General features: G+C 59.3%; 1 protein-coding gene, 1 long non-coding RNA gene and 1 pseudogene across 7 annotated transcripts in view; all 3 read left to right on the top strand.

Moving 5' to 3' along the window:
- RXRA (retinoid X receptor alpha) overlaps positions 1 to 11,001 on the top strand; it is a 114,947-nt gene extending 103,946 nt beyond the window's left edge. For all 6 annotated transcript variants that reach the window (XM_055270440.1, XM_063636781.1, XM_055270443.2 and 3 more), the window contains 3 exons: positions 2,301 to 2,392; positions 4,538 to 4,643; positions 6,889 to 11,001. In XM_055270440.1, coding sequence (XP_055126415.1) covers positions 2,301 to 2,392; positions 4,538 to 4,643; positions 6,889 to 7,036 — 346 coding nt within the window. In that variant the 3' untranslated portion in view covers positions 7,037 to 11,001. The remainder of the gene's footprint in view (positions 1 to 2,300; positions 2,393 to 4,537; positions 4,644 to 6,888) is intronic.
- LOC129478706 (uncharacterized) lies at positions 7,701 to 8,453 on the top strand (annotated as a pseudogene).
- Positions 11,002 to 14,081: 3,080 nt separating the features above from the next.
- Positions 14,082 to 20,153, top strand: part of LOC134736280 (uncharacterized) — an 88,007-nt gene continuing 81,935 nt past the window's right edge. Inside the window, exons 1-2 of the long non-coding RNA XR_010120184.1 lie at positions 14,082 to 14,240; positions 15,716 to 15,803. This is a non-coding gene — a long non-coding RNA (uncharacterized lncRNA). The remainder of the gene's footprint in view (positions 14,241 to 15,715; positions 15,804 to 20,153) is intronic.

The following is a 20,153-nucleotide window of genomic DNA, read 5'->3' as shown; positions in this document are numbered from 1 at the left end:
GTGTCAATTCCAGTTGGCACGTCGCAGGCTGTTTGAGGCTGGCACGGTAATGCCGTGGCAGCCCGGGGCGTGGTGCGGCCTAACGCCTGTCCCCGTGCAGGCAGGGGTGTCGGGACCGCAGTGCTTCACGCCTCCCAGCGGAGCACGGGCTGCAGCTCAGCTGCTTCTCAGGGGACACACTGGAGGGGCAGCACTGGCTGGAGGGCCCACCCTCGTCTGGGCCTGGGTGGTCCTGTCCATTCATGTTGCCCTCCTGGAGTGCTGGCCAACTCCTCTCTGCCAGTTGAGGCAGACAGTAGCTTCCTTGTCCCTGTCTCTGCACAGCCTTTTTTTTTTTTTTTTTGAGATGGAGTCTCGCTCTGTTGCCCAGGCTAGATTGCACTGGCGCAATCTTGGCTCACTGCAAGCTCCGCCTCCCAGGTTCACACCATTCTCCTGCCTCAGCCTCCCGAGTAGCTGGGACTACAGGCACCCACCACCACACCCGGCTATTTTTTTTGTATTTTTAGTAGAGATGGGGTTTCACCGTGTTAGCCAGGATGGTCTTGATCTCCTGACCTTGTGATCTGCCCGCCTCGGCCTCCCAAAGTGCTGGGATTACAGGCGTGAGCCACCGCGCCCGGCCTCTCTGCACAGTCTTTCTCCACGAGTCCTGAGAGCCCACACACACCAGACTCGGCCTTCTGGGGACCGGATGTCAGCTTCAGCTGGAGCAGGAGGGCTGGGGAGGGGCACTGCGGGGTCCTTTGGGCAGGGGTCTGCAGCACAGGAGCAGTGGGTGGGGAGGAGCAGGTCACCTGGAGAAGGTGGCCCCTAAACATGAGAGCCCTAACGTTAGAGGTGAGTAGAGGCCATGCACTGGCACTTACAGGGGGATTAATGCCTCAGCAGCAATGCCCCGGGGGTGGTTCAGGTCCCAGAGTCCCAAGGGTGATCCTGGAACTTGACCTCCATGGGATATGCCAAGTGCAAAAGGGTTCGTGGCCACAGATGGTGGGCAAATGCTAGTGCAAATGGTGTCCTCGAGGGTCTTTGCTGCAGGACTTGTCAGGGCCTTTAAGAAGTTATTGTACAGAAGGGTCTCCACGGGGGCTGCAGAATGCAGTGTGTATTGCCCACAGAAGCTTCTTTAGAAGGGTACTGGGGATACGGCTTTGGGAAGCGAAGCTCCAGCCACTTGCCCAGCTGACAGATTCTTTGTCTGGCTGGTAGAGAGATGGTGATGACAGAGGTCTCAGGGTTACATTCTCTGGGGTCCCACAGCAGTGACTACAGAGGCCCCGGCGTTTCCTCGCCTTTTTTGCGAGTGGAATGCAAAGTCTTTGCCCTCAGTGGCCCAGGCCTTTTCTATGCTTGCTGCCCCATCCCTCTGCAGCTGTGTGCCCCTGCCTCAGGGGTCCCTCCCAGCTCCTGTTCTGTCCCACCCTGTCCTCCAGCCTCCTTCAGGTGTTCTCCCAGGAATCAACCAGGGCACTCCCCATTCTGCAGACCCTCAGGGCCCCCCTTGGCCCACAGGGGAGAGCCCAGGCTCCTTAGGCAACCATCCCTACCTGGTCACCTCCTTTCCCCCGCTGTGGCCCACCCTCACTTCCTGGACACAGCAGTTGAGCTTTGGGGTTGGTGGGCAGGCTGCTGAGGCTAGGGGGCCCAGGACACTGCAGAGGCCGGTGTGATTCAGAATCCAGCTGCAGGGGTGGGGCAGCTGAGTCTGAATCCAAGAACGCCCCCAGCGTCTCCATGGAGGGAGCTGGCGGGTTTTTTTCTCTGGTGACAAGAAGTGGACATGCCCCCCTCTGGCAGCCCGCACCCAGGGAGACCAGGTGCTGGGGAAAGGTCTCTTCCTGGACTGAAGGGAGCGGCTGGGGCTGTGGCACGGGCAGGGGCGTTGCCTCAGGTAGTGCTGGGTCCACAGCTGAGGAGGCACAGTGGTGTGTCTCACTGGGTTCAGGAGGGGTGGACTCTGTGCCCCACGTGCAGCTCCGGCTCACCTCAGCTTAGCTGTCATGAGGCCCCTCCTTAGCACCTAGGTTGCCAGAATAAAGCCCCACAGGCAGACCCTAGAGGGAGAGGAGAGGAACCCACCTGCGGGCAGGGCTGGGCAGGCCTGGCAGGGGCGGCACCTGGGCCCGGGTTCCAGCCCACTCCCTCTCGGGCTGTCTGGGAGTCCTTGCCTTGGCTTGGCCCGTCTCAGCTGCCGTCGGGCCACGCCGGGCTCCCCAGAGGCCTTGGGTATCTGGGGTGTGGCCCTGGTGAGTGCCTCGGCCTAACTGGGATGGGGTGTCTGCCCTCCTCCTCTGCAGGGTGCTGACGGAGCTCGTGTCCAAGATGCGGGACATGCAGATGGACAAGACGGAGCTGGGCTGCCTGCGCGCCATCGTCCTCTTCAACCCTGGTATGGCCTTCCTGCCTTGAGGCTCCTGGCCCTGTTCTCTGGTGGGGCAGAGGCACCTGGGCCTCCTCCCGGCTATACTTCTTGGCTCTGGCTGCACGTGGGGCCAACTCCCGCCCTCCTTGAGCTCAGCGTGCTCCCCTCCCAGTGAAAGTGTGGCCATGCTGCCTTCTGCTCACCTTGAGGGCCAGCCAAGGGGGCGTGGCCCCTGGGCGCAGGGGGACCCAGCAAGGCACTTGTCATGAGGGGCTTGGTGGTGCCCTCTGGGTTCCGCAGTTCGCAGCGTTCACCATTGTGCATCGGAATGCACAAGACTCCGAATCCCCAGACTCCGAAAGTGGCCGGCTATGGTTGTGAACTTCCGGTGCTGAAGTTCAGGAGCCCTGAGCCCTGCAGGCTGGGGATGGGGTGGGGATGGGTCAGGCCTGCCGGGTGTTTCAGAGGGGACCAACCTCATCCCCAAGCCTTGGGTCCAGGGTGTTTCTGGGGCTGGGCCCCTGTGGTTGAGGAGAGCAGAGCTTGGGGCTGTGGGGCTGGGGCTGGGCACAGGCCTCCTGGTCGACAGTTCCTGGCCGACAGTGTGGCTCTTCTCCAGCCTCTGGGTTCTCAGCTTGAAAAGCCTCCTAGGTGCTACTCCTTCGCCCAACAAGTGCTGACACGTGCCTGTTTGCTCGGCGCCCTGCTGGTATGGGAGGGCCCCTTCAAGCTGCTGGGTAGGGCTTGCCTGCCTAGAGCTTGGGGTTTAGAGGGTCACACCCGCCAGCAGGCACCCCTGGCACATGAGGGCAGGAGCACGGTTGGTCGAGGGTCGAGGGTGTGGGCCACTTCCTCCAGGAGCTGCAAGTTGGGGGCCAGGGGAGTGGGAGGCACGGAGGTGGGGTGGGCTGGTGGAGGCAGGGCCTTGAAACTCTTGCTGCGTCTGGGTTTTCTCTTGGGGCCACAGGGAGCCAAGTCCTGCGGGGTTCCAGCCGGGAGGGAGCTGTGGGCTTCTGTGTTTGGAAACTCAGCTCATTGAGTGATAGGGGCGGACGGCTAGGGTGCGGAGGGAGGGATTTGGGGCTGCCGTGGGGAGCTCACCTGGGCCGTGATGGAAGGAGTGGAGCCCTCTCGGGTCCTGGCCCTGACCTTGGAGGGGGTGGAGCCCTCTCGGCTCCTGACCTTCTGACCTTGCCCTTTGTCAGACCTGGCTCTGAGGGACCGGGCTAGGATGGAGATGGGCATCTTCTTGTGGGGAGAGCTTGTTTCCAGGGACATGTTGTCACCCAGGCTGTGCATCTGGGCCGTAATCCTGCCAGCTCGGAGGCTGAGTCACGCCACGGCTCAGCCCGGCCCGGCCCGAGGAATCCCCATTCAGGTCCTGTGTGGTCTGGTTGCTAGAGCTGGGGCACCAGCGGGACCTGGGCACGGGCTTGCAGGGAGGGTGAGATTGTCTGGCACAAGCAGGGTCCAGGCACAGGCTTGCAGGGAAGGCGAAGAGACCAGGGCACAGGCATGCAGGGAGGGCAAGGAGACTGGCTGGAGCTGAGGCGGCTGGGGGAGCCAGACACGTTGCCAAGGAGCCCCAGGACATGGGCCAAGGTGGCATTCACAGGGGGTCCCTGGGCCTTGGAGGTGTTGGTGGCTGCAATCTCAGCCTCTCTGTCCACTCTAGGCTGTTGAGCCTGGGTCCTGAGCTCAGTACTCCGCAAGCACGCCGAGGATGGCTTTCCGCAGGGTCTGGGTGCTCCTGGGGGCAGCAGCGGTAGCTCCCATCCATGTTATGGGCCTGGGACCCAAGGGCAGCAGCGGCATCCATTGCCTCTCCCAGTTCCCAGGGCGGCTGGAAAGCAGCAGATCCCTGACACTTTATCGATGGGGAAACTGAGTCTCTGGAGGTCAAATAATTGACCCAAGGTCACATGGCTGGCAAGTGGCAGAGCCGAGCCTGGACCCAGAGCAGCCTGGCCTGGCCGTGGGTTCCACAGTCGTCCCCCTGCCACCAGGCTCTGGGGGAGCGGGCGGGGGCGTGTCCAGTGGCATCCCTCACACCACCTGCTCTGCCCATGGTGGGGCAGCCTGGGAGACCCCACACAGGCCTGGGTCCGGGGGGCAGGTGCCCGAGACACGCCCCAGCTGAGGGTTCTGACCTGTGGCCTCTTTTCCTTTCAGACTCCAAGGGGCTCTCGAACCCGGCCGAGGTGGAGGCGCTGCGGGAGAAGGTCTACGCCTCCCTGGAGGCGTACTGCAAGCACAAGTACCCAGAGCAGCCAGGAAGGTGGGTCCCGCCCCGTCCCACACACACCCCAGACCCGGGCTCTTGTCTCCAGATCCCCCACCCCCTGCAAGGCCGTTTTCTGTGAATGAGAAGGTGGCACCCTCCTCAGGCCCAGCCCATGCCAGCAGGTCCTGAGCAGGCAGCAGGAGGTCCTCCAGGCCAGTGGGCTATGGCGGGCTCACGCCGTATCCCCACCGGAAGGATTACCTCACACCTGGCGCGTAGTAGGTGCTTGTCTTTGTTGATTAGATAGATGAAGGCTGTGCTTCAACCCCCACTGCGCTCCCCTGCCAAGCAGAACCACCAGAGGCCAGGCGACACCAGCACGTAGTAGGTACTTCACAAGCATGTGTAGAATGGATAGCCAGATGCCCACATGCACTAAACGCTCTCTACAGGTGTGTACAGAATAGGCGGCCATGGCCTGAGCGCAGAGCTCATCTTTCTCCCCTGCCCGGCTGTGGGCCCTGGAAGGGCTGGGGTTCTCTCGTTTCTGAGTCCACAGTGCTGGGTGCACAGTAGGTATCCAGGAAGAGAAACATTTGTGGATCCCTGCCTGGGATTCAAAGTCAGCGCTCCAGATTCTGCTGCTTCTCTCTAAAGGGGCATCTCTTGGCCTCTTGATCCTCAGACTGTAGGTAGGGGGTCGGGGGAGATGGGGCCCAGCAGACCTCATAGGACACCCAGGCCCTCCCGCCACCAGCACATACACAGTTAACCGTGTCCCCGCTGCCTGCCCAGCCCTCATCTGGCTTGGTTTAAAGTGAAACTTCCCGGAGGACGAGGACAGGAGGGGGTGGCAGGCAGCTTGTTTTTCCTGGCTTTCTGCCCTGGCCCATCTCGCCAGCTCAGCAGAAAACAGCTTGTTCTCTGGCCCAACTCCAGCCTCTGCGCTGTTTTTGCCTTTAAAACAAGGCCTGTGAGGCAGCCAACCACAGAGCTTTTCCCTGAAAGAAAGACTTCGTTAATAATTAATGAGGTCCTGCAGCCCCTGGAGGGGCCGTGTGGAGAGACTCAGGCCGTGCACAGGGGCCCTGGGGCAGACACGGCCAGCCGGAAGGGACACCTGGTCCCATCCCCGTAGCACCCTGTCCTCAGCGGCAGCTGCTGCCCTCATGCCTGGCCCTGTCATCCTTCTTCCCAGAGCCCCAGACTTCCCCCTCCCTCCTGCCCCCGTCACTGGTCCCTGCCCCAGGAAACTCCCCAGGGGTGGGCCAGGCCCTGAGGACCAACCCATGATCCCTCGCTCCCCGGCCAGCCTTTTCTGACCATGCTGTGCCCAACTCCAGCAGAGCTATTTCTGAGGAAGGGGTGGCCCTGGTCTGGGGCCCAGAGCCCTGCACAAGATGCCATGGGAGGCACTCCTGGGGTGCTGACGCTTTATGGAAAGGGTCCTACCCCGGTACACAGCTCCCAAGTCAGGCCTGGCTCCACCTGCAGTGGGGGTGCAGCCTGACTCCCCCTCCCCCGCCTGACGCCCTTTGACTTCTCGCTTGCTCACCACGTGCCGGGCCGGTTCCCTGTGACTCACCAACGTGCTCAGCAGCCCTTTTCCTTACAGGCCCCGCAGTCTCTTGCTGCGATGGCTGCTGCAGCCGGTTGCATTGCTGATACTCACACCCGCTTCTGGCTGTCATGGCCCAGATTTTTTCATTTTTTTAAGAGACAGAGTCTCGCTGTGTCGCCCAGGCTGGAGTGCAGTGCTGTGATCGTAGCTCACTGCAGCCTCAACCTCCTGGGCTCAAGCGGTCCTCCCTGCAGGCAGGCACCACCACGCCTTGCTGCTGTTTTTCTCTTTTTCTTTTGCAGAGACAGGGTCTCACTGCGTTGCCCAGGCTGGTCTCGAACTCCTGGCCTCAAGCCATCCTCCCACCTCGGCCTCTCAAAGTGCTGAGATTACAAGTGTGAGCCATCATGCCCAGCTGCCCACAATTTTTAACTTCTTCACAAAGAGCTATTCAGTCTGCCCTAGCCAGCTGCTGTCTGGCCCCTGGCCCTTCATCTCCGTCCTCAGCCCCAGGGATCTCCCTTCACTCTCTCCTGGCTCTGGATGCCACTGCCCCTGTTTCCTTCTAGCCTCCCCTCCTTCCTTCTGGAGGCTTGGCACAGGCAGATCCGGGGCTACAGACCAGCCTCGGAGGGGTTGGGCTATCAGACACAGCCCCATCCCCAGGGAGGCCTCCAGGTGCCAGGGCAGAACTGCCCATGCCCCTTGCCCGGCCCTCACCAGACCCGTTCCCTGCAGGTTCGCCAAGCTCTTGCTCCGCCTGCCGGCTCTGCGCTCCATCGGGCTCAAGTGCCTGGAACATCTCTTCTTCTTCAAGCTCATCGGGGACACGCCCATTGACACCTTCCTCATGGAGATGCTGGAGGCGCCGCACCAAATGACTTAGGCCTGCGGGCCCATCCTTTGCGCCCACCCGTTCTGGCCACCCTGCCTGGACGCCAGCTGTTCTTCTCAGCCTGAGCCCTGTCCCTGCCCTTCTCTGCCTGGCCTGTTTGGACTTTGGGGCACAGCCTGTCACTGCTCTGCCTAAGAGATGTTGTCACCCTCCTTATTTCTGTTACTACTTGTCTGTGGCCCAGGGCAGTGGCTTTCCTGAGGCAGCAGCCTTTGTGGCAAGAACTAGCATGAGCCCAGCCAGGCGCCTCCCCACTGGGCTCTCAGGACGCCCCGCCACACCCCACGGGGCTTGGGCGACTACAGGGTCTTCGGGCCCCAGCCCTGGAGCTGCAGGAGTTGGGAACGGGGCTTTTGTTTCCGTTGCTGTTTATCGATGCTGGTTTTCAGAATTCCTGTGTGGCCCTCCTGTCTGGAGTGACATCTTCACCTGCTCTGAATACTGGTGCCCAGCCAGCCTGTGACAGCTTCCCCCTAATCAGGAGGAGGGGACAGCTGGGGGCGCAAGCTGGTGTGTCGTCAGCAAAGACCTCAGCCGCCTCGGGGATGAGAGGGGACTCGTGGGGCCAGCAGGCTGCCTTGTGCTCTGAGTGAGGGGGAAAGTAGCCCCTTTTTCCAAAGATAACTCACAGTTTTGCCCTCGAGCCAATGAGAACATGAGCTGCCCTCTGTGCAAGGTTTTGGGGCCACCTCCAGGCTGCAGGGACAGGGGTCACTCACCCCCCTTGGTTTTCTGTCTGCCTTGGTGTCCTGGTTTCAGACTCCCTGCTCCCTGTTCAGACCAGAGTGCCCCGGCCCCTCCCCAGCCTGAGTCTTCTCCTTGCTCTGCAGGGTGGGCTGAGGCTTGTCCTTGGTTCCTGCAGGGCTGGCCCCTGCTCGGGCAGGGTGGGGCGTCCCCACCTCACTGGCCTTGCTGGAGGCATGGGGCTCTGCTGACCTGCAGCCATCTGTGAGGCCCGCGGGGATGGGAGGGGAAGAGGGTGGCTTGTTGGTTTCCCTCAGAGGGGGCAGGCGGCCTGGAGAGAGAGGGGCTCAGGAACTGGGAGCCTCATGGGTGGGGCAGATGCTCTGCGGCCTGGAGTGGCTCTGCGGGGGGCATCGGTGGGACCCCTGCTCAGGCCCTCTCTCTGGCTGCCAGTTGTGTCTAAAAGACTCTTGGAATCTGAGAACCCTGAGTTGCAGCGCCCTCGGGCCTGGGCCACACACCGGCCCTGGTGGGACCACCCAGCCTGGTATTGTCCACGGACAGTGTTCACCCAGAGCCTTACTTGGGAGCCTCACTGAACGCCTGCTCTGGTTGAAGGTGGAGGGGGGGCTTGGGGCCTCCCCGGCTCAGCCCAGTGCGGCCCGGCGCTCCTCCCGCAGGCTCTGCCCCCGGGCTCCGGTGGTGCGGGGCCCTCTCAGGTTGAACTCGCCTCTTTTGCACTGGAAGGCCCTCCCTTTGGCCTGAGTACTTTTCCTGTTCACGCCTCAGTCCCGTGGACCCAGCCTTTGTCAGTGGCAGGTGCCTGAACAGAGGATGGTTGGGGGGATGCAGGAGGGACGGTCTTGTCTTCCCAGACGCAGTCTAGGAATGATGTGGGGGAGTGGGCGCCTTCTCCATAGTCTTTCCCCACCTGGAGCAGGGGCTTCCTCAGTGGGGAGGGAAGCTGCATACAGGTTGGACCGGGAGGCAGTGGCTTGCAGAGGCAGCTTTCCAGCCTTGGTGGGGAAGAAAGTGTCCATTCTTTGCCTTCCTGGAGCTCCCAGCCAGAGCTGAGCTTAGGCACCCGGGTGGAGCCTGCAGCTGAGTCTGTGCCCGAGACAGGCTGTCAGAGATTCCAGAAGCCTCTCCTTCCCGCCCCCCTCCACCCCTGCCTTTCAGCGTTGTGGATCCCCAGAGGTGGCCCCCTGCCCAATCAACCGTCCTGAGGCAGTGTTGAGCCTCACACCTGTACCAGGTCCCTGGCCAACTGGGCCCCTCCCAGGCACTGCCAGGAAGCCCCAGCTGCCCCTGGGGTGTGTGGTGGAAACGGCAGGAGGGTGCAGGCACTCTTGGGGCCCCAGCGGTGGGAGCGTGAAAGACCCAACGCCAACATCTGGTGCCTTCTGCAGCCAGCGCCCGCCCATCCATGCCAGGACCCTTGGGAATGCCCGCGGCTCCAGAGGAAAAAGCCCAGGGACGGGGCCTCCGTTGTGGGGGGTCAGCTTCTTCTTGGGAACTTTGTCGTTTCCGGCGCTGGCTGGCTGGCTGGCTGTAAAGCACTGAAGCCCCCCGGGCCGCCAACCCCTGAAAGCAGAACCCGGCCTCCCTGGCCCCAGCAGCCTTACCCACCGCTCCACGTGTCCTGGCCACTTCCTGCAGCCTTCCCGTCCCTTTCTCATCGGCCTTGTGGTTGTACAGTGCTGTTGGTTTGAAAAGGTGGCGAGTGAGGAGTGTGGCTCATCGCTGAGTAGAGAGGTAGAGTTTCTATTTAACCACACCTGTAGTAGTATTACCAATCTGGTTCAATTAAGGTGATTTTTTGTAATTATTATTATTTTGGTGGGACAATCTTTAATTTTCTAAAGATAGCACTAACATCAGCTCATTAGCCACCTGTGCCTGTCCCCGCCTTGGCCCGGCTGGAGGAAGTGGCTTCCCTGCAGGGCCACCCCCTTCCCAGCGGCTGCTTCCTGGGGCCCCGGGGCACCCCAGCACCTTCAGGCACGCTCCTCAGCTGGTCACCTCCCGGCTTTGCCGTTCAGATGGGGCTCCTGAGGCTCAGGAGTGAAGATGCCACAGAGCCGGGATCCCCTAGGCTGCGTCAGGCATGCTTGGAAGCTGGCCTGCCAGGACCTTCCACCCTGGGGCCTGTGTCAGCCGCCGGCCCTCCGCACCCTGGAAGCACACAGCTTCTGGAAAGACAGCCCTGGCCTTCGGTTTTCCAAGCACGGTGTCCCCAAGAATTCTGGGCTGGCAGCCTGGTGGCAGTGCTGGAGATGACCCCGAGCCCCTCCCCGTGGGGCACCCAGGAGGGCCCTGCTGGAATGTGCAGCCTGTGGGTAGTCGGCTGGTGTCCCTGTCGTGGAGTTGGGGTGCGTGACCTGGTGCCCGTCCACGCAGGTGTGTGGTGTAAACGTATGTGCTGTACAGAGAGACGCGTGTGGAGGGAGCCGCACACCAGCGCCACGTGGGAGAGGCGGAGCGGTTACCAGTGTTTTGTGTTTATTTTTAATCAAGACGTTTCCCCTGTTTTCCTATAAATTTGCTTCGTGTAAGCAAGTACATAAGGACCCTCCTTTGGTGAAATCCGGGTTCGAATGAATATCTCAAGGCAGGAGATGCATCTATTTTAAGATGCTTTGGAGCAGACAGCTTTAGCCGTTCCCAATCCTTAGCAATGCCTTAGCTGGGACGCATAGCTAATACTTTAGAGAGGATGAGAGATCCATAAAGAGAGTAAAGATAAGAGAAAATGTCTAAAGCATCTGGAAAGGTAAAAAAAAAAAAAAATCTATTTTTGTACAAATGTAATTTTATCCCTCATGTATACTTGGATATGGCGGGGGGAGGGCTGGGACTGTTTTTGTTTCTGCTTCTAGAGATTGAGGTGAAAGCTTCGTCCGAGAAACGCCAGGACAGAGGATGGCAAAGGAGAGGGCTCCTGTGATGGCGGCGAGGCTTGGGAGGAAACCGCCGCAATGGGGGTGTCTTCCTTCGGGGCAGGAGGGTGGGCCTGAGGCTTTCAAGGCTTTTCTTCCCCTTTCGAGTAATTTTTAAAACTTTGCTCTGTTGTGTCCTGTTGCCGGCCGGCCTTCCTGTGACTGGCTGTGAAGTGGCTTCCCCGTACGATTGTCTCGGAAACATCGTGGCCGCAGGTGCCAGGGTTTGATGGACAGTGGCATTAGAATTGTGGAAAGGAAACACGCAAAGGGAGAAATGTGAGAGGAGAAACAAAATACGAGCGTTTAAAATACATCGCCATTCAGTTCGTTTGTTCTGTGTGGGGACTTTTTTTGTTTGGAGTGGGAGGGCCCGCGATCAGCCTCCACCAGCCCGCCCTCCGCCGCACCCCACCCGCCGGTCCTGTGCGGCGAGGCTGGCATCCTCTGTGGGTCACACTCTGAGAGTTCTCTCCCTGTCCACTGGGCTCTGCTGCTCCTCCAAGGGGCAGGGGGCTGGGGCCTCCACGAGGGCGCCTCTCAGCAGCCGTGCGCACTGGGCCTGTGGGTGCCTGCAGAGCACGAGTGTTCACACCTGTCCTTCCCCAGGCCGCCTAAGCATCACGCCTCTGCAGCCACGCTGGCCTGGGTGGGCAGGAGGTGCACCCAGAGGGCCAGGGAACACGATGTCATCCAGCTGCCCCAATAACAAGTTAATGATGCCCCATCTGCACTGTCTCCTGTGATAAATGCCCTCTGTCTCCATGCTGTCTGGGGCTGGTCTGCTCCCGGCCTGAAGTTTGGTGGTGGTGCCCGGAGCCCTCTCATGCACCTGTGTCCAGCCAGGCACCCGACACACTGAAGATGGGGAGTGGGGCTCTGAAGGTCCAGGTCCTGCCCTGTGGTGGTGGGCAGAGGGCAGTGTGGCCTGTGCCCAGAGCAAGGGTGGCTCCCGGGTGAGACTTAAAATGGAGCGGCCTGCCACCTGAAGGGCAGGGGCTCCCTGATGGCACTCCCCTCATGAGCACACACACATTCACACACTTGCGTACTCAAACACAGGCACAGACAGGCTCACATGGACCTTCGCACCCATTCATACGCATGCACACATCACGTGCTCACACACATGCTTTTGCATGCACACCCATGCACAACTCCCATGCACACATCCATACCTGCCCTTGCACACACCCATACATGCTCTCATGCACACACACCCATACATGCTCCCATGCACACACACCCATACATGCTCCCATGCACACACACACATACATGCTCCCATGCACACACACCCATACGTGCTCCCATGCACACACCCATACACGCTCAGTTGCACACACCCATACACGCTTTCATATGCACATACATCCATATTCCCATGCACACACACCCATACATGCTCCCGTGCACACACACAGACTCACACTCATGAACACACACACTTGCACTCAGCCCTGGAAGGATCGACAGAACAGTGGGGGTCATGGGGGCGGTGCTGAGCCAGCCTTCCTTGGTGGAGTCAGGACCCCACACCAACATTCTCCCTCTTCCTGGGAGCAGTGGCTGTGCCCTGAAACTCTGGGCCATTCCCTGGGCCCCCAACCGTGGCTGAATGGTGGGTGCCACAGGAGTCTCGACTCACTTTGCCATCTTAGGAGCCGCCCTGGGTCCCAGCTGCAGTTCCGAAGGATCCTCCCTGGGCTTCACACCCTCCCCTGCCCGGGCCTCGGCTCTGCCCACCAAGACCAACCTGGGTTTCTCCAGACGGGTCCAAGTGTGAATGGACCCCAAGGGAGGGCAGAGTCCTCGAAGTGCCCACCCGCTTCCTCTGTGTCAGCACAGCCCTCTGCTGACCTGGCTTGCTGGGTCTGGCCCACCCATGTTCTCTGCATATAATCTTGCACACGTGAAGCATGTGGGCCCCTTACGTGGTCTGGAAAAGGGGTCGGCCCGGGGGCTTTGGGAGCTGGGATGTGGCCTCCCTGTTGAGAGGCCTCCCGTCCTGCTGCACATGTGTACACATGGCTGAGTGCTGCTGTGTGAGACACCAGCGGTTGGAAGCTGGCTCTGTGCCCTGGTGGCCCCCTGGACTCTGGGCACAGCCTCCACGGACACCCGTCCTTGGGGTGAGAGTGAGCCCTCAGAGTTCTCAGGCCAGGGCGCAGGGACAAAAGGGGAAAGCTGAGGTCTCTGGGTGCAGGACACGGACCCCTTGGAGCTCTGGGAGAAGCCCAGGAAGGGGGAGCTTCCCACGGGTTCCCAGGGCCTTGGTGCTTGTTTTAATAATGGGGTAGGGCGTTACTACGGGACTTCCTGGGGTGAGCGTGGGGGGAGTTTGGTGCCCCTCCAGGGACATGAACACCGCCCCGTGCTCCCACCAGCCAGGCAGGAACTCCAGGCTGCCGGCTGGCGTGGCATCGCAGGACAACCCAGCTTTGGGCCTCCCTTTGGCATTTGGTTGCCACGGTGACTCCTGCCCAGGGCAGTCCCTCTGGACCAGAGATGCTGGGCTTGATAAGTTCTTCACCATCACTCTCAGGCAGGGACAGCGAGCCAGCCTGGGCTGGAGGTTTGTGAACTGAGAGGCAAGGGAGGGGCAGGGGCTCAGGCACCTGCGGTGGGGGCAGGGACACATGGCTCCTGGATGGGCACCGCTGAGGTCCCTGTGCTGCTGTCCCTGCCATCAGCCAGCAGACAGCGTGATGGGAGGAAGGGCACGCGTGGGGAATGGGGCACATCCTGAGAGCACATCCTGAGAGAAGGGGGCAGCCCCTGCACTGTGTGTGGGCAGTGCACTCAGGGCGGAGGAGGGGTCATCGCTGTGCCCAAGGACAGCCGCACCTGGGTGACCAGAGGAGGCCAGGGAAGTCTTGGGGGCCTCAGGAGGAAGGGGCTGGGGTGTGGAGACATCAGGAAGGGCCACATAGAGCCTGCAGCCCAGTCCCCTGATTTTCAGATGGGCACAGCTGCCCCCCAGCAGGGACTCAGCATCCAGGCGGGCAGGCCATTGAGTCTGGCATTTTCTACCTGCCTTTCCGCAGCGAGCCCCCTCTGCAAAGATGCCCCGAGGGAACCCGCAGCCTCTGCCGAGCCGTGTCCCCACAGCTCACAGACGGCCTGCGAGGAAGGAGTTTGCCCAAAGGGAGGCCGAGGCAGGATCAGGTCCCATCCCACCGCCTTGGTTATGAAGGAGCTAATTAGGAACCCAAGGGTCCCCAAGGACAGATGCCCCGGCGCCCGCTGCGGCGCCCACGGCGTGAGGCAGCCCTGCCCCCTGCTGGTGACGCTGGGACAGCGCGGGTCCTCCAGTCCCTTCTTGTTCCTCCAGGCCCCGTGGGGGCCACAGTGGCTTCCGGCAGTGGAGTTGATTACTGTGAGTCAGAATCACCTGGGCGCTCCACCGCCCAGCCATACCCCTGCTCACTGCAGCAAGCGGTGCAGTCAGGAGCCGGCTTCATCCCAGTTTCACCAAGATGCCGCAGCAGTCAGCTGTTCGGGAAGCTGGGCACACAGCCCTACTGGGTGCCAGGTGGGCTTGGCCTGCAGCAGGAGCAGGGGCAGGGAAGGTGAGGACAGCGTGCCAGGGAGGGAGGGGGGCGGGTCCTGCCCGCTCTGAGCCTCAGTTTCCCCATCTCCCCACCTCCAAAGTGAGGACAAACTCCCCACTTTCCAGGGCTGTTGTGACCAGGGCCTTGGTCACCCAGAAAATACTTTAGGAGGAAGCAGCCACTTCCTCCTTTCTTTTGGTGTGAAGAGGCTCTAATGCAGGGCATGGGTGGAGAAGGCCAGGCCGACTTTGCTCCCTGAGCAAAGGGTGGGGAGCAGGAACCCTTGGAGATTTGACCCGGCGTCCACCTCTGGACAAGCACAGGACTGTAGGCACAGGTTCCAGGGCCTGGGATCCAGGAGGTGGCATCATGGCTTTTGCCCATTATGGGGGATAGGGAAGGTCAGGTACCATGGTGCCCTCCAAGGTGAGCAATGGAGCCCTTGAGGTCCAAGGGCAGGGCAGAGGCCCCTGTGTGGGTCAGTGGGGGCATTTGGGAAGCACAGAGAGGAGACTCAGTGGTCTTCCTCCTTTCTCACTCCTTCTCCCCTCCCCCTCCTTCCCCTTCCCTCCTTCTTTCCCCCTCCCTCCTTCCTTCCCTCTCCCTCCTTCTTTCCCCCTCCCTCCTTCTTCCTCTCTCCTTCCCTCCTTCCTCCTTCCTTCCCCGCCTCCTTCCCTCCTTTCTCCTTCCTTCCACCCTCCATCCTTCCTTCCCCTCCCTCCCTCTTTCCCTCTTCCTCTCTCCTTCCTTCCCCTCCTTCCCCCATCCCTCCCTCCTTCCCCCTCCATCCCTCTTTCCCCTCCCTCCCTCCCTCCTTCCTCCCCCCTTCTCCCTCCTTCTTTCCTCCCTCCCTCCTTTCCCCCCTCCTTCCTTCCCCCTTCTCCCTTCTTTCCTCCCTACCTCCTTCCTTCCCTCCTCCCTACCTCCTTGCTCCCTCCTTCCCCCTCCCTCCTTCCTTCCCCCTTCTCCTTCCTTCTTTCCTACGTCCCTCCTTCCTTCCTCCTTCCTCCCCCCTCCCTCCTTCCTTCCCCCTTCCTCCCTCCCTCCTTCTTCCCTCCTTCCTCTCTCCTCCCTCCTTCCTCCCTCTTTCCTTCCCTCTGGTGGCAGGTGCCTGTAATTCTAGCTACTCAGGAGGCTGAGGCACGAGAATCTCTTGAACCTGGGAAGCAGAGGTTGCAGTGAGCCAAGATCTTGCCACTGCACTCTAGCCTGGGAGATAGAGGGAGACTCCATCTCAAAAAAACAAAACAAAACAAAAACAAAAGCCACAAAAAAAATGTGAGAAGGACATGAGATTTGGGAGGGGCCGGGGTGGAATGATATGGTTTGGCTCCGTGTCCCCACCCAAATCTCATGTTGAATTATGATCTTCGGTGTTGGAGGAGGGGCCTGATGGGAGGGGACTGGGTCATGCCCCTTGCTGTTCTCGTGATAGTGAGTGAGTTCTCACGAGATCTGGCTGTTCACTCTCTCTCTCTCCTGCTGCCATGTAGGACGTGCCTGCTTTCCCTTCATCTTCCACCGTGATTCTAAGTTTCCTGAGGCCTCCCCAGCCATGCCTCCTGGACAGCCTGCAGAACCGTGAGCCAGTTAAACCTCTTGTCTTTATAAATTACCGAGTCTCAGACTGTTCTTTGTAGCAGAGTGAGAACGGACTGAAACACCACCTGATCAGCACTTAGGACAGTCAAGGTCATCAAAGACAAGGAAAGTCTGAGAAACTGTGACAGCCAAAAGGAGCCTCAGGAGACACGATGACTGAATGTCCTGTTGGGACATAGATGACAGCGTGTCAGTGCAGGCTCATGATTGCAACAAAGGTGCTAGACTAATGTGAGATGTTAGTGTGAGCGGAGCTAGCTGTGGGGCATATGGGAACTGTAGTATCTTTGCAACTCTTCAGTACATCTAAAAGCTATTCTAAAATTTAAAAAGCTAATTTTAAAAACTGAAAGCAGCATGTATATATATGAAAAAGTTAGCTGAGGTGCCTGTAACCCCTGCACTTTGAGAAGCTAAGGTGGGCAGATTGCTTGAGCCCAGAAGTTTGAGATCAGCCTGGGCAATGTGGAGAAACCTCATCTCCACAAAAAACCCACAAAAATTAGCTGGGCACAGTGGTACATACCTGTAGTCCCAGCTACTCACAGATGAGACAGGAAGATCACTTGAGCCTGGGAGGTCAAGGCAGCAGTGAGCCGTGATCGCACTGATGCACTCCAGCCTGGGCAACAGAGCAAGACACTGTCTCAAAAATAAAAAAGTCACAGACTGTTGCCTAAGTCCTTATGGAAACCGACCTGCTTACTGAAGACCTATCATGAGACATTCCAGCAGTTAGAAATAAGGACCTAGCTTTTCTAGAGGGATTCCATGCCTTTGCTAATCCCCACAATCAGATGTGCAGTGGAGGAGACACAGAACAAGGGAACGGGGTTGGTGATGGGAGGAGGCCAATGGGGCGACTTTTTTTTTTTTTTTAAACAGAGTTTTCCTCTGTCACCCAGGCTGAAGTGCAGTGCCATGATCTTGGCCTCCACCTCCAGAGTTCAAGTGGTTCTCCTGCCTCAGTTTCCTGAGTAGCTGGGATTACAGGTGCATGCCACCATGCCCAGCTAATTTTTTTTTTGTATTTTTAATACAGACAGGATTTCACCATGTTGGTTAGGCTGGTCTTGAACTCCTGACCTCAAATGATCTGCCAGACTTGGCCTCCCAAAGTGCTGGTGTTATAGGCGTGAGCCACCATGCCCGGCCCAAGGAAGTGACTTTTGAGGCTGACTGTCCCCCAACTCCTTCCCCCTTGCCCCCTCCTACACTTCTAAGGCTGGAGTGTGAGTCACTTGAGGATCCTGGCCCAGGTGTGGAGGGGGACGCTGCTTCCCACAGTGCTGGCTCATGGCAGGTAACTGTGGAAGAACCGTAGCCCAGGTGGGAGGGGCCAAAACTCACCTGCCCAGCAGCATCTTCTTTGCACCACTGCACGGCTGCTGAACGCGGCCCTCACGCCCTTCTCACATCTGCCTGGCCCTTACCGGCGCAGCAACGTCCTTCATCCCCAGGGGCTTCATGTTGTCCTCCCAGCAGCTCCGTGAAGGAGGAGGGGCAGGGGTGACAAGCCCAGGTTCACAAAGGAAACTGAGGGCTGGAGAGGGACGGGTCTCACAACCCACACAACAGTGTCAGGACTCTCAGGAAGGTAGTCTCTGCCGGTCGGCGGTGGCCTCGTTCCCACAGAGAGATCGGAGAGGGGCTTTCCTTAAGGGCTTCAAAGGGCAGCCGGGTGGGCCTGCAGCACTTCCCTGCTCTCCTGCTGCCAGTCCTGGAAGGAGGGAGGTGCTTTTGGGGAGCTTCTCGCTGGGCTCCTCTCACCTGGCACTCGCTGGGGTGCAGCTGTCGGAAGCAGCATGTCCACCCTCCTGCGCACATGGCACATTTGTCACCGCAGGCCTGTTCCCTGACAGCTGTCACAGCTGGGGAAGCTGAGGCTGGTGCATGACCAGCAGTGGTCAGGAGTGCTGCCCTCACCCGGGAGCAGCAGGAACATGTAAAATCTGGAGCAGCACCCTGAGGGAGTCGGGTGCGGAGACTCAGTGCCCTATCACCCAGAGGGAGGAGGATGCAGATGGTGGGGCACCAGGGTGCTTGGGCCCAGCTGTGGGCTTCCTCCAGGCTGAGTGGGGTGGCGGTGGGCAGGGGTTTCTCTGGGGTCCTGGCCCTGGACCTGCTGAGCTGGTGATCACTGTTGCGTGTGCCCGTGACTCAGTTTCCCCTGTTTGGTGTGACCACTGTCTGTGGGATGGGCATGAGACCATCACAGGGCTGCTTGTGGCAAGTCTGCCTCCACAGTTCAGCTCTTGCATTTCAGTCCGAAAGGTCCCCCAGGCTCAGCCTGTTTGGGAGCAGCCTTTTTGCACTGGGGTAGGGGAAGCAGAAGCGGGGTCCCAGCTCCCACACACTGCCCACCTGGAGGAGCCATGGCCTGGCTTCAAGGCCCAGTGCCAGTGTACAGGCCAGGAGTTGTGGTTGGACCGGGGCCTCAGCTTGACACCTGGGGAGTATCCCACCCCTCTCTGGTTCAGACTGTTGCTCTTGCATAAAAATCCCCCAAATTCTTGGTCAGTAAGACCCGGGTTAGTGGCCCCAGGGCCAGAGGACTGAAGTGGGGAGCTTTCCTAACAGACAGGCAGGGTTTGGGGAAGATTTTTCATTTGTTGGGGGTTGGATGGGGTGGGGGAGGGGAGCAGGAGGACATGGGCTCTGCAGACCCTCTGTATCTCAGGTAGTGGCCAGGAGCCAAGGGCCCTGCTGGTGGTGCTGGCCTGGAATCCAGTCCTCAGTCTCTTCCACTCTGCCCCTGAGAGATACGAGTGTGGGGTCTGCAGTCACACACGTCAGCTCCCTGTTTGTTCACCTAGAGCCTCAGTTTCTGCCCCTGTGGAATGGGGCTAATCCTAGCACCTTGCTTGTGGTGCTGCCTGGGCCAAGACCTGCAGTGGCTCCCCTCTGGCATCACTCCAACACTCAGTGAGGGGCAGCTGGGCAAGACTGAGAGCGAGAGACCTTCCAGGTGCCAGGCTTTGCAGGCTCATTGGCCTTTTCTACTAAGGCCCTTTCTCCGGGTGCCCAGGGAGGTGGGTGGTTTGCACAGAAGCCATGACAAGTGTGTGGGTCTACTGAGGACCCAGCTGCAGTGAAGGGCCTGGGAGAACCGGAGGTGCATATGCTCAGGGAGTCTAACCCAGCTGTGGGGAAGAATGTCACAGGGCTGGTAGTGAGAGTGGAAGGTGGGGTCACCTGGACTGCAGGGGCCTGGGGTCAGCAAACTGCAGACTGTCCAGGACATAGAGGGCCAAGGTGTCAGTGTCGCTGGAGGGCATGAGGTGGCAGGGGGCACTGGGTGGGCATAAGTCAGAAGGGCAGGACCCAGGAATTTTCCAGTAAGTATAAATCTAGTGAACTTTGGGTGCAACAAACAAACTACTTGAGTTACAAACAATATACTTTAGAGAAAAGCAAACAATTTGCCAAAAAACCCCTAGTGAACTAGGAGCAAATGGAACATAGATTGAGGGGGCCATACAGCCATTTGACCATTCTAGTTGGTAGCAGGGGCTGCCCACAGCACAGTGATGGGAAGGACTCTGAGGCTTTGTCTGGGTGCAGCAGACACAATCTTGATGGGACTGTCACTGTGCAGCTGTGTTCTTCATTGGGTGAGTTGGAAAGTGAGGGTGTGGGAAGGCAGACAGCTTAAAGGTCCAAGGCCAGCAGACTTTGTTCCACTGTCCTCCTGAATTTGGAATTTGGTGGTTTCTTTCTGTTGGTCATGTCAACCCCTCTTGGGGCTCTAGAAACTCCACCAGTCCCTGAACACCCACCCTGCCCCACCCCACCCCTGACACATAGGCAGAGACCTTGGTTTTGTTTGGAGAGTTACAACAGCTTATAAAGCTGGGTTGCAATTTTCTAAGTCCCCACTGGGTGGCACCCTCTAATTATTCCAAGTTTTAGGATTTAGAAAACCAAAATACCTTATTGAAGAAATTCAGTAAAACCTATCTTTGCCACTGAATTCTGTGGATGACAGCATTGAATTTTGTCATGTTCAAGGAAGGAGGCATCTCATGGACCCTTTGTCTTCCCTGCAAGGGGCTCTGTTTCCTTGGCATGCAGGGCAACACTTGATGGGAACTGTAGCAAAAGCAACTTCCCCAGAGATCAGGATGCTTATGAAACCTCATCACAATGGAAGATCCTCAGCTTGCTCCCCCAGAGAGGCCATGGGAGCTGTATGCAGGGTCAGCCCTACCTGGGTATCTTTAGTATACCCAGAGTGAGGGGAAAACATCCTAAGATGCCTCCATCGGCTCAGGACATAGCGGTCCCTGGTGCCGCGGCTGTCAGCATCCCTATCCACCACCTGAGGGC

This window comes from Symphalangus syndactylus, chromosome 3 (assembly GCF_028878055.3).
Source record: "Symphalangus syndactylus isolate Jambi chromosome 3, NHGRI_mSymSyn1-v2.1_pri, whole genome shotgun sequence".
NCBI lineage: Eukaryota > Metazoa > Chordata > Mammalia > Primates > Hylobatidae > Symphalangus > Symphalangus syndactylus.
Note: the sequence above shows the minus strand (reverse complement) of the source record. Positions and strands in the feature narration are given on the sequence as shown.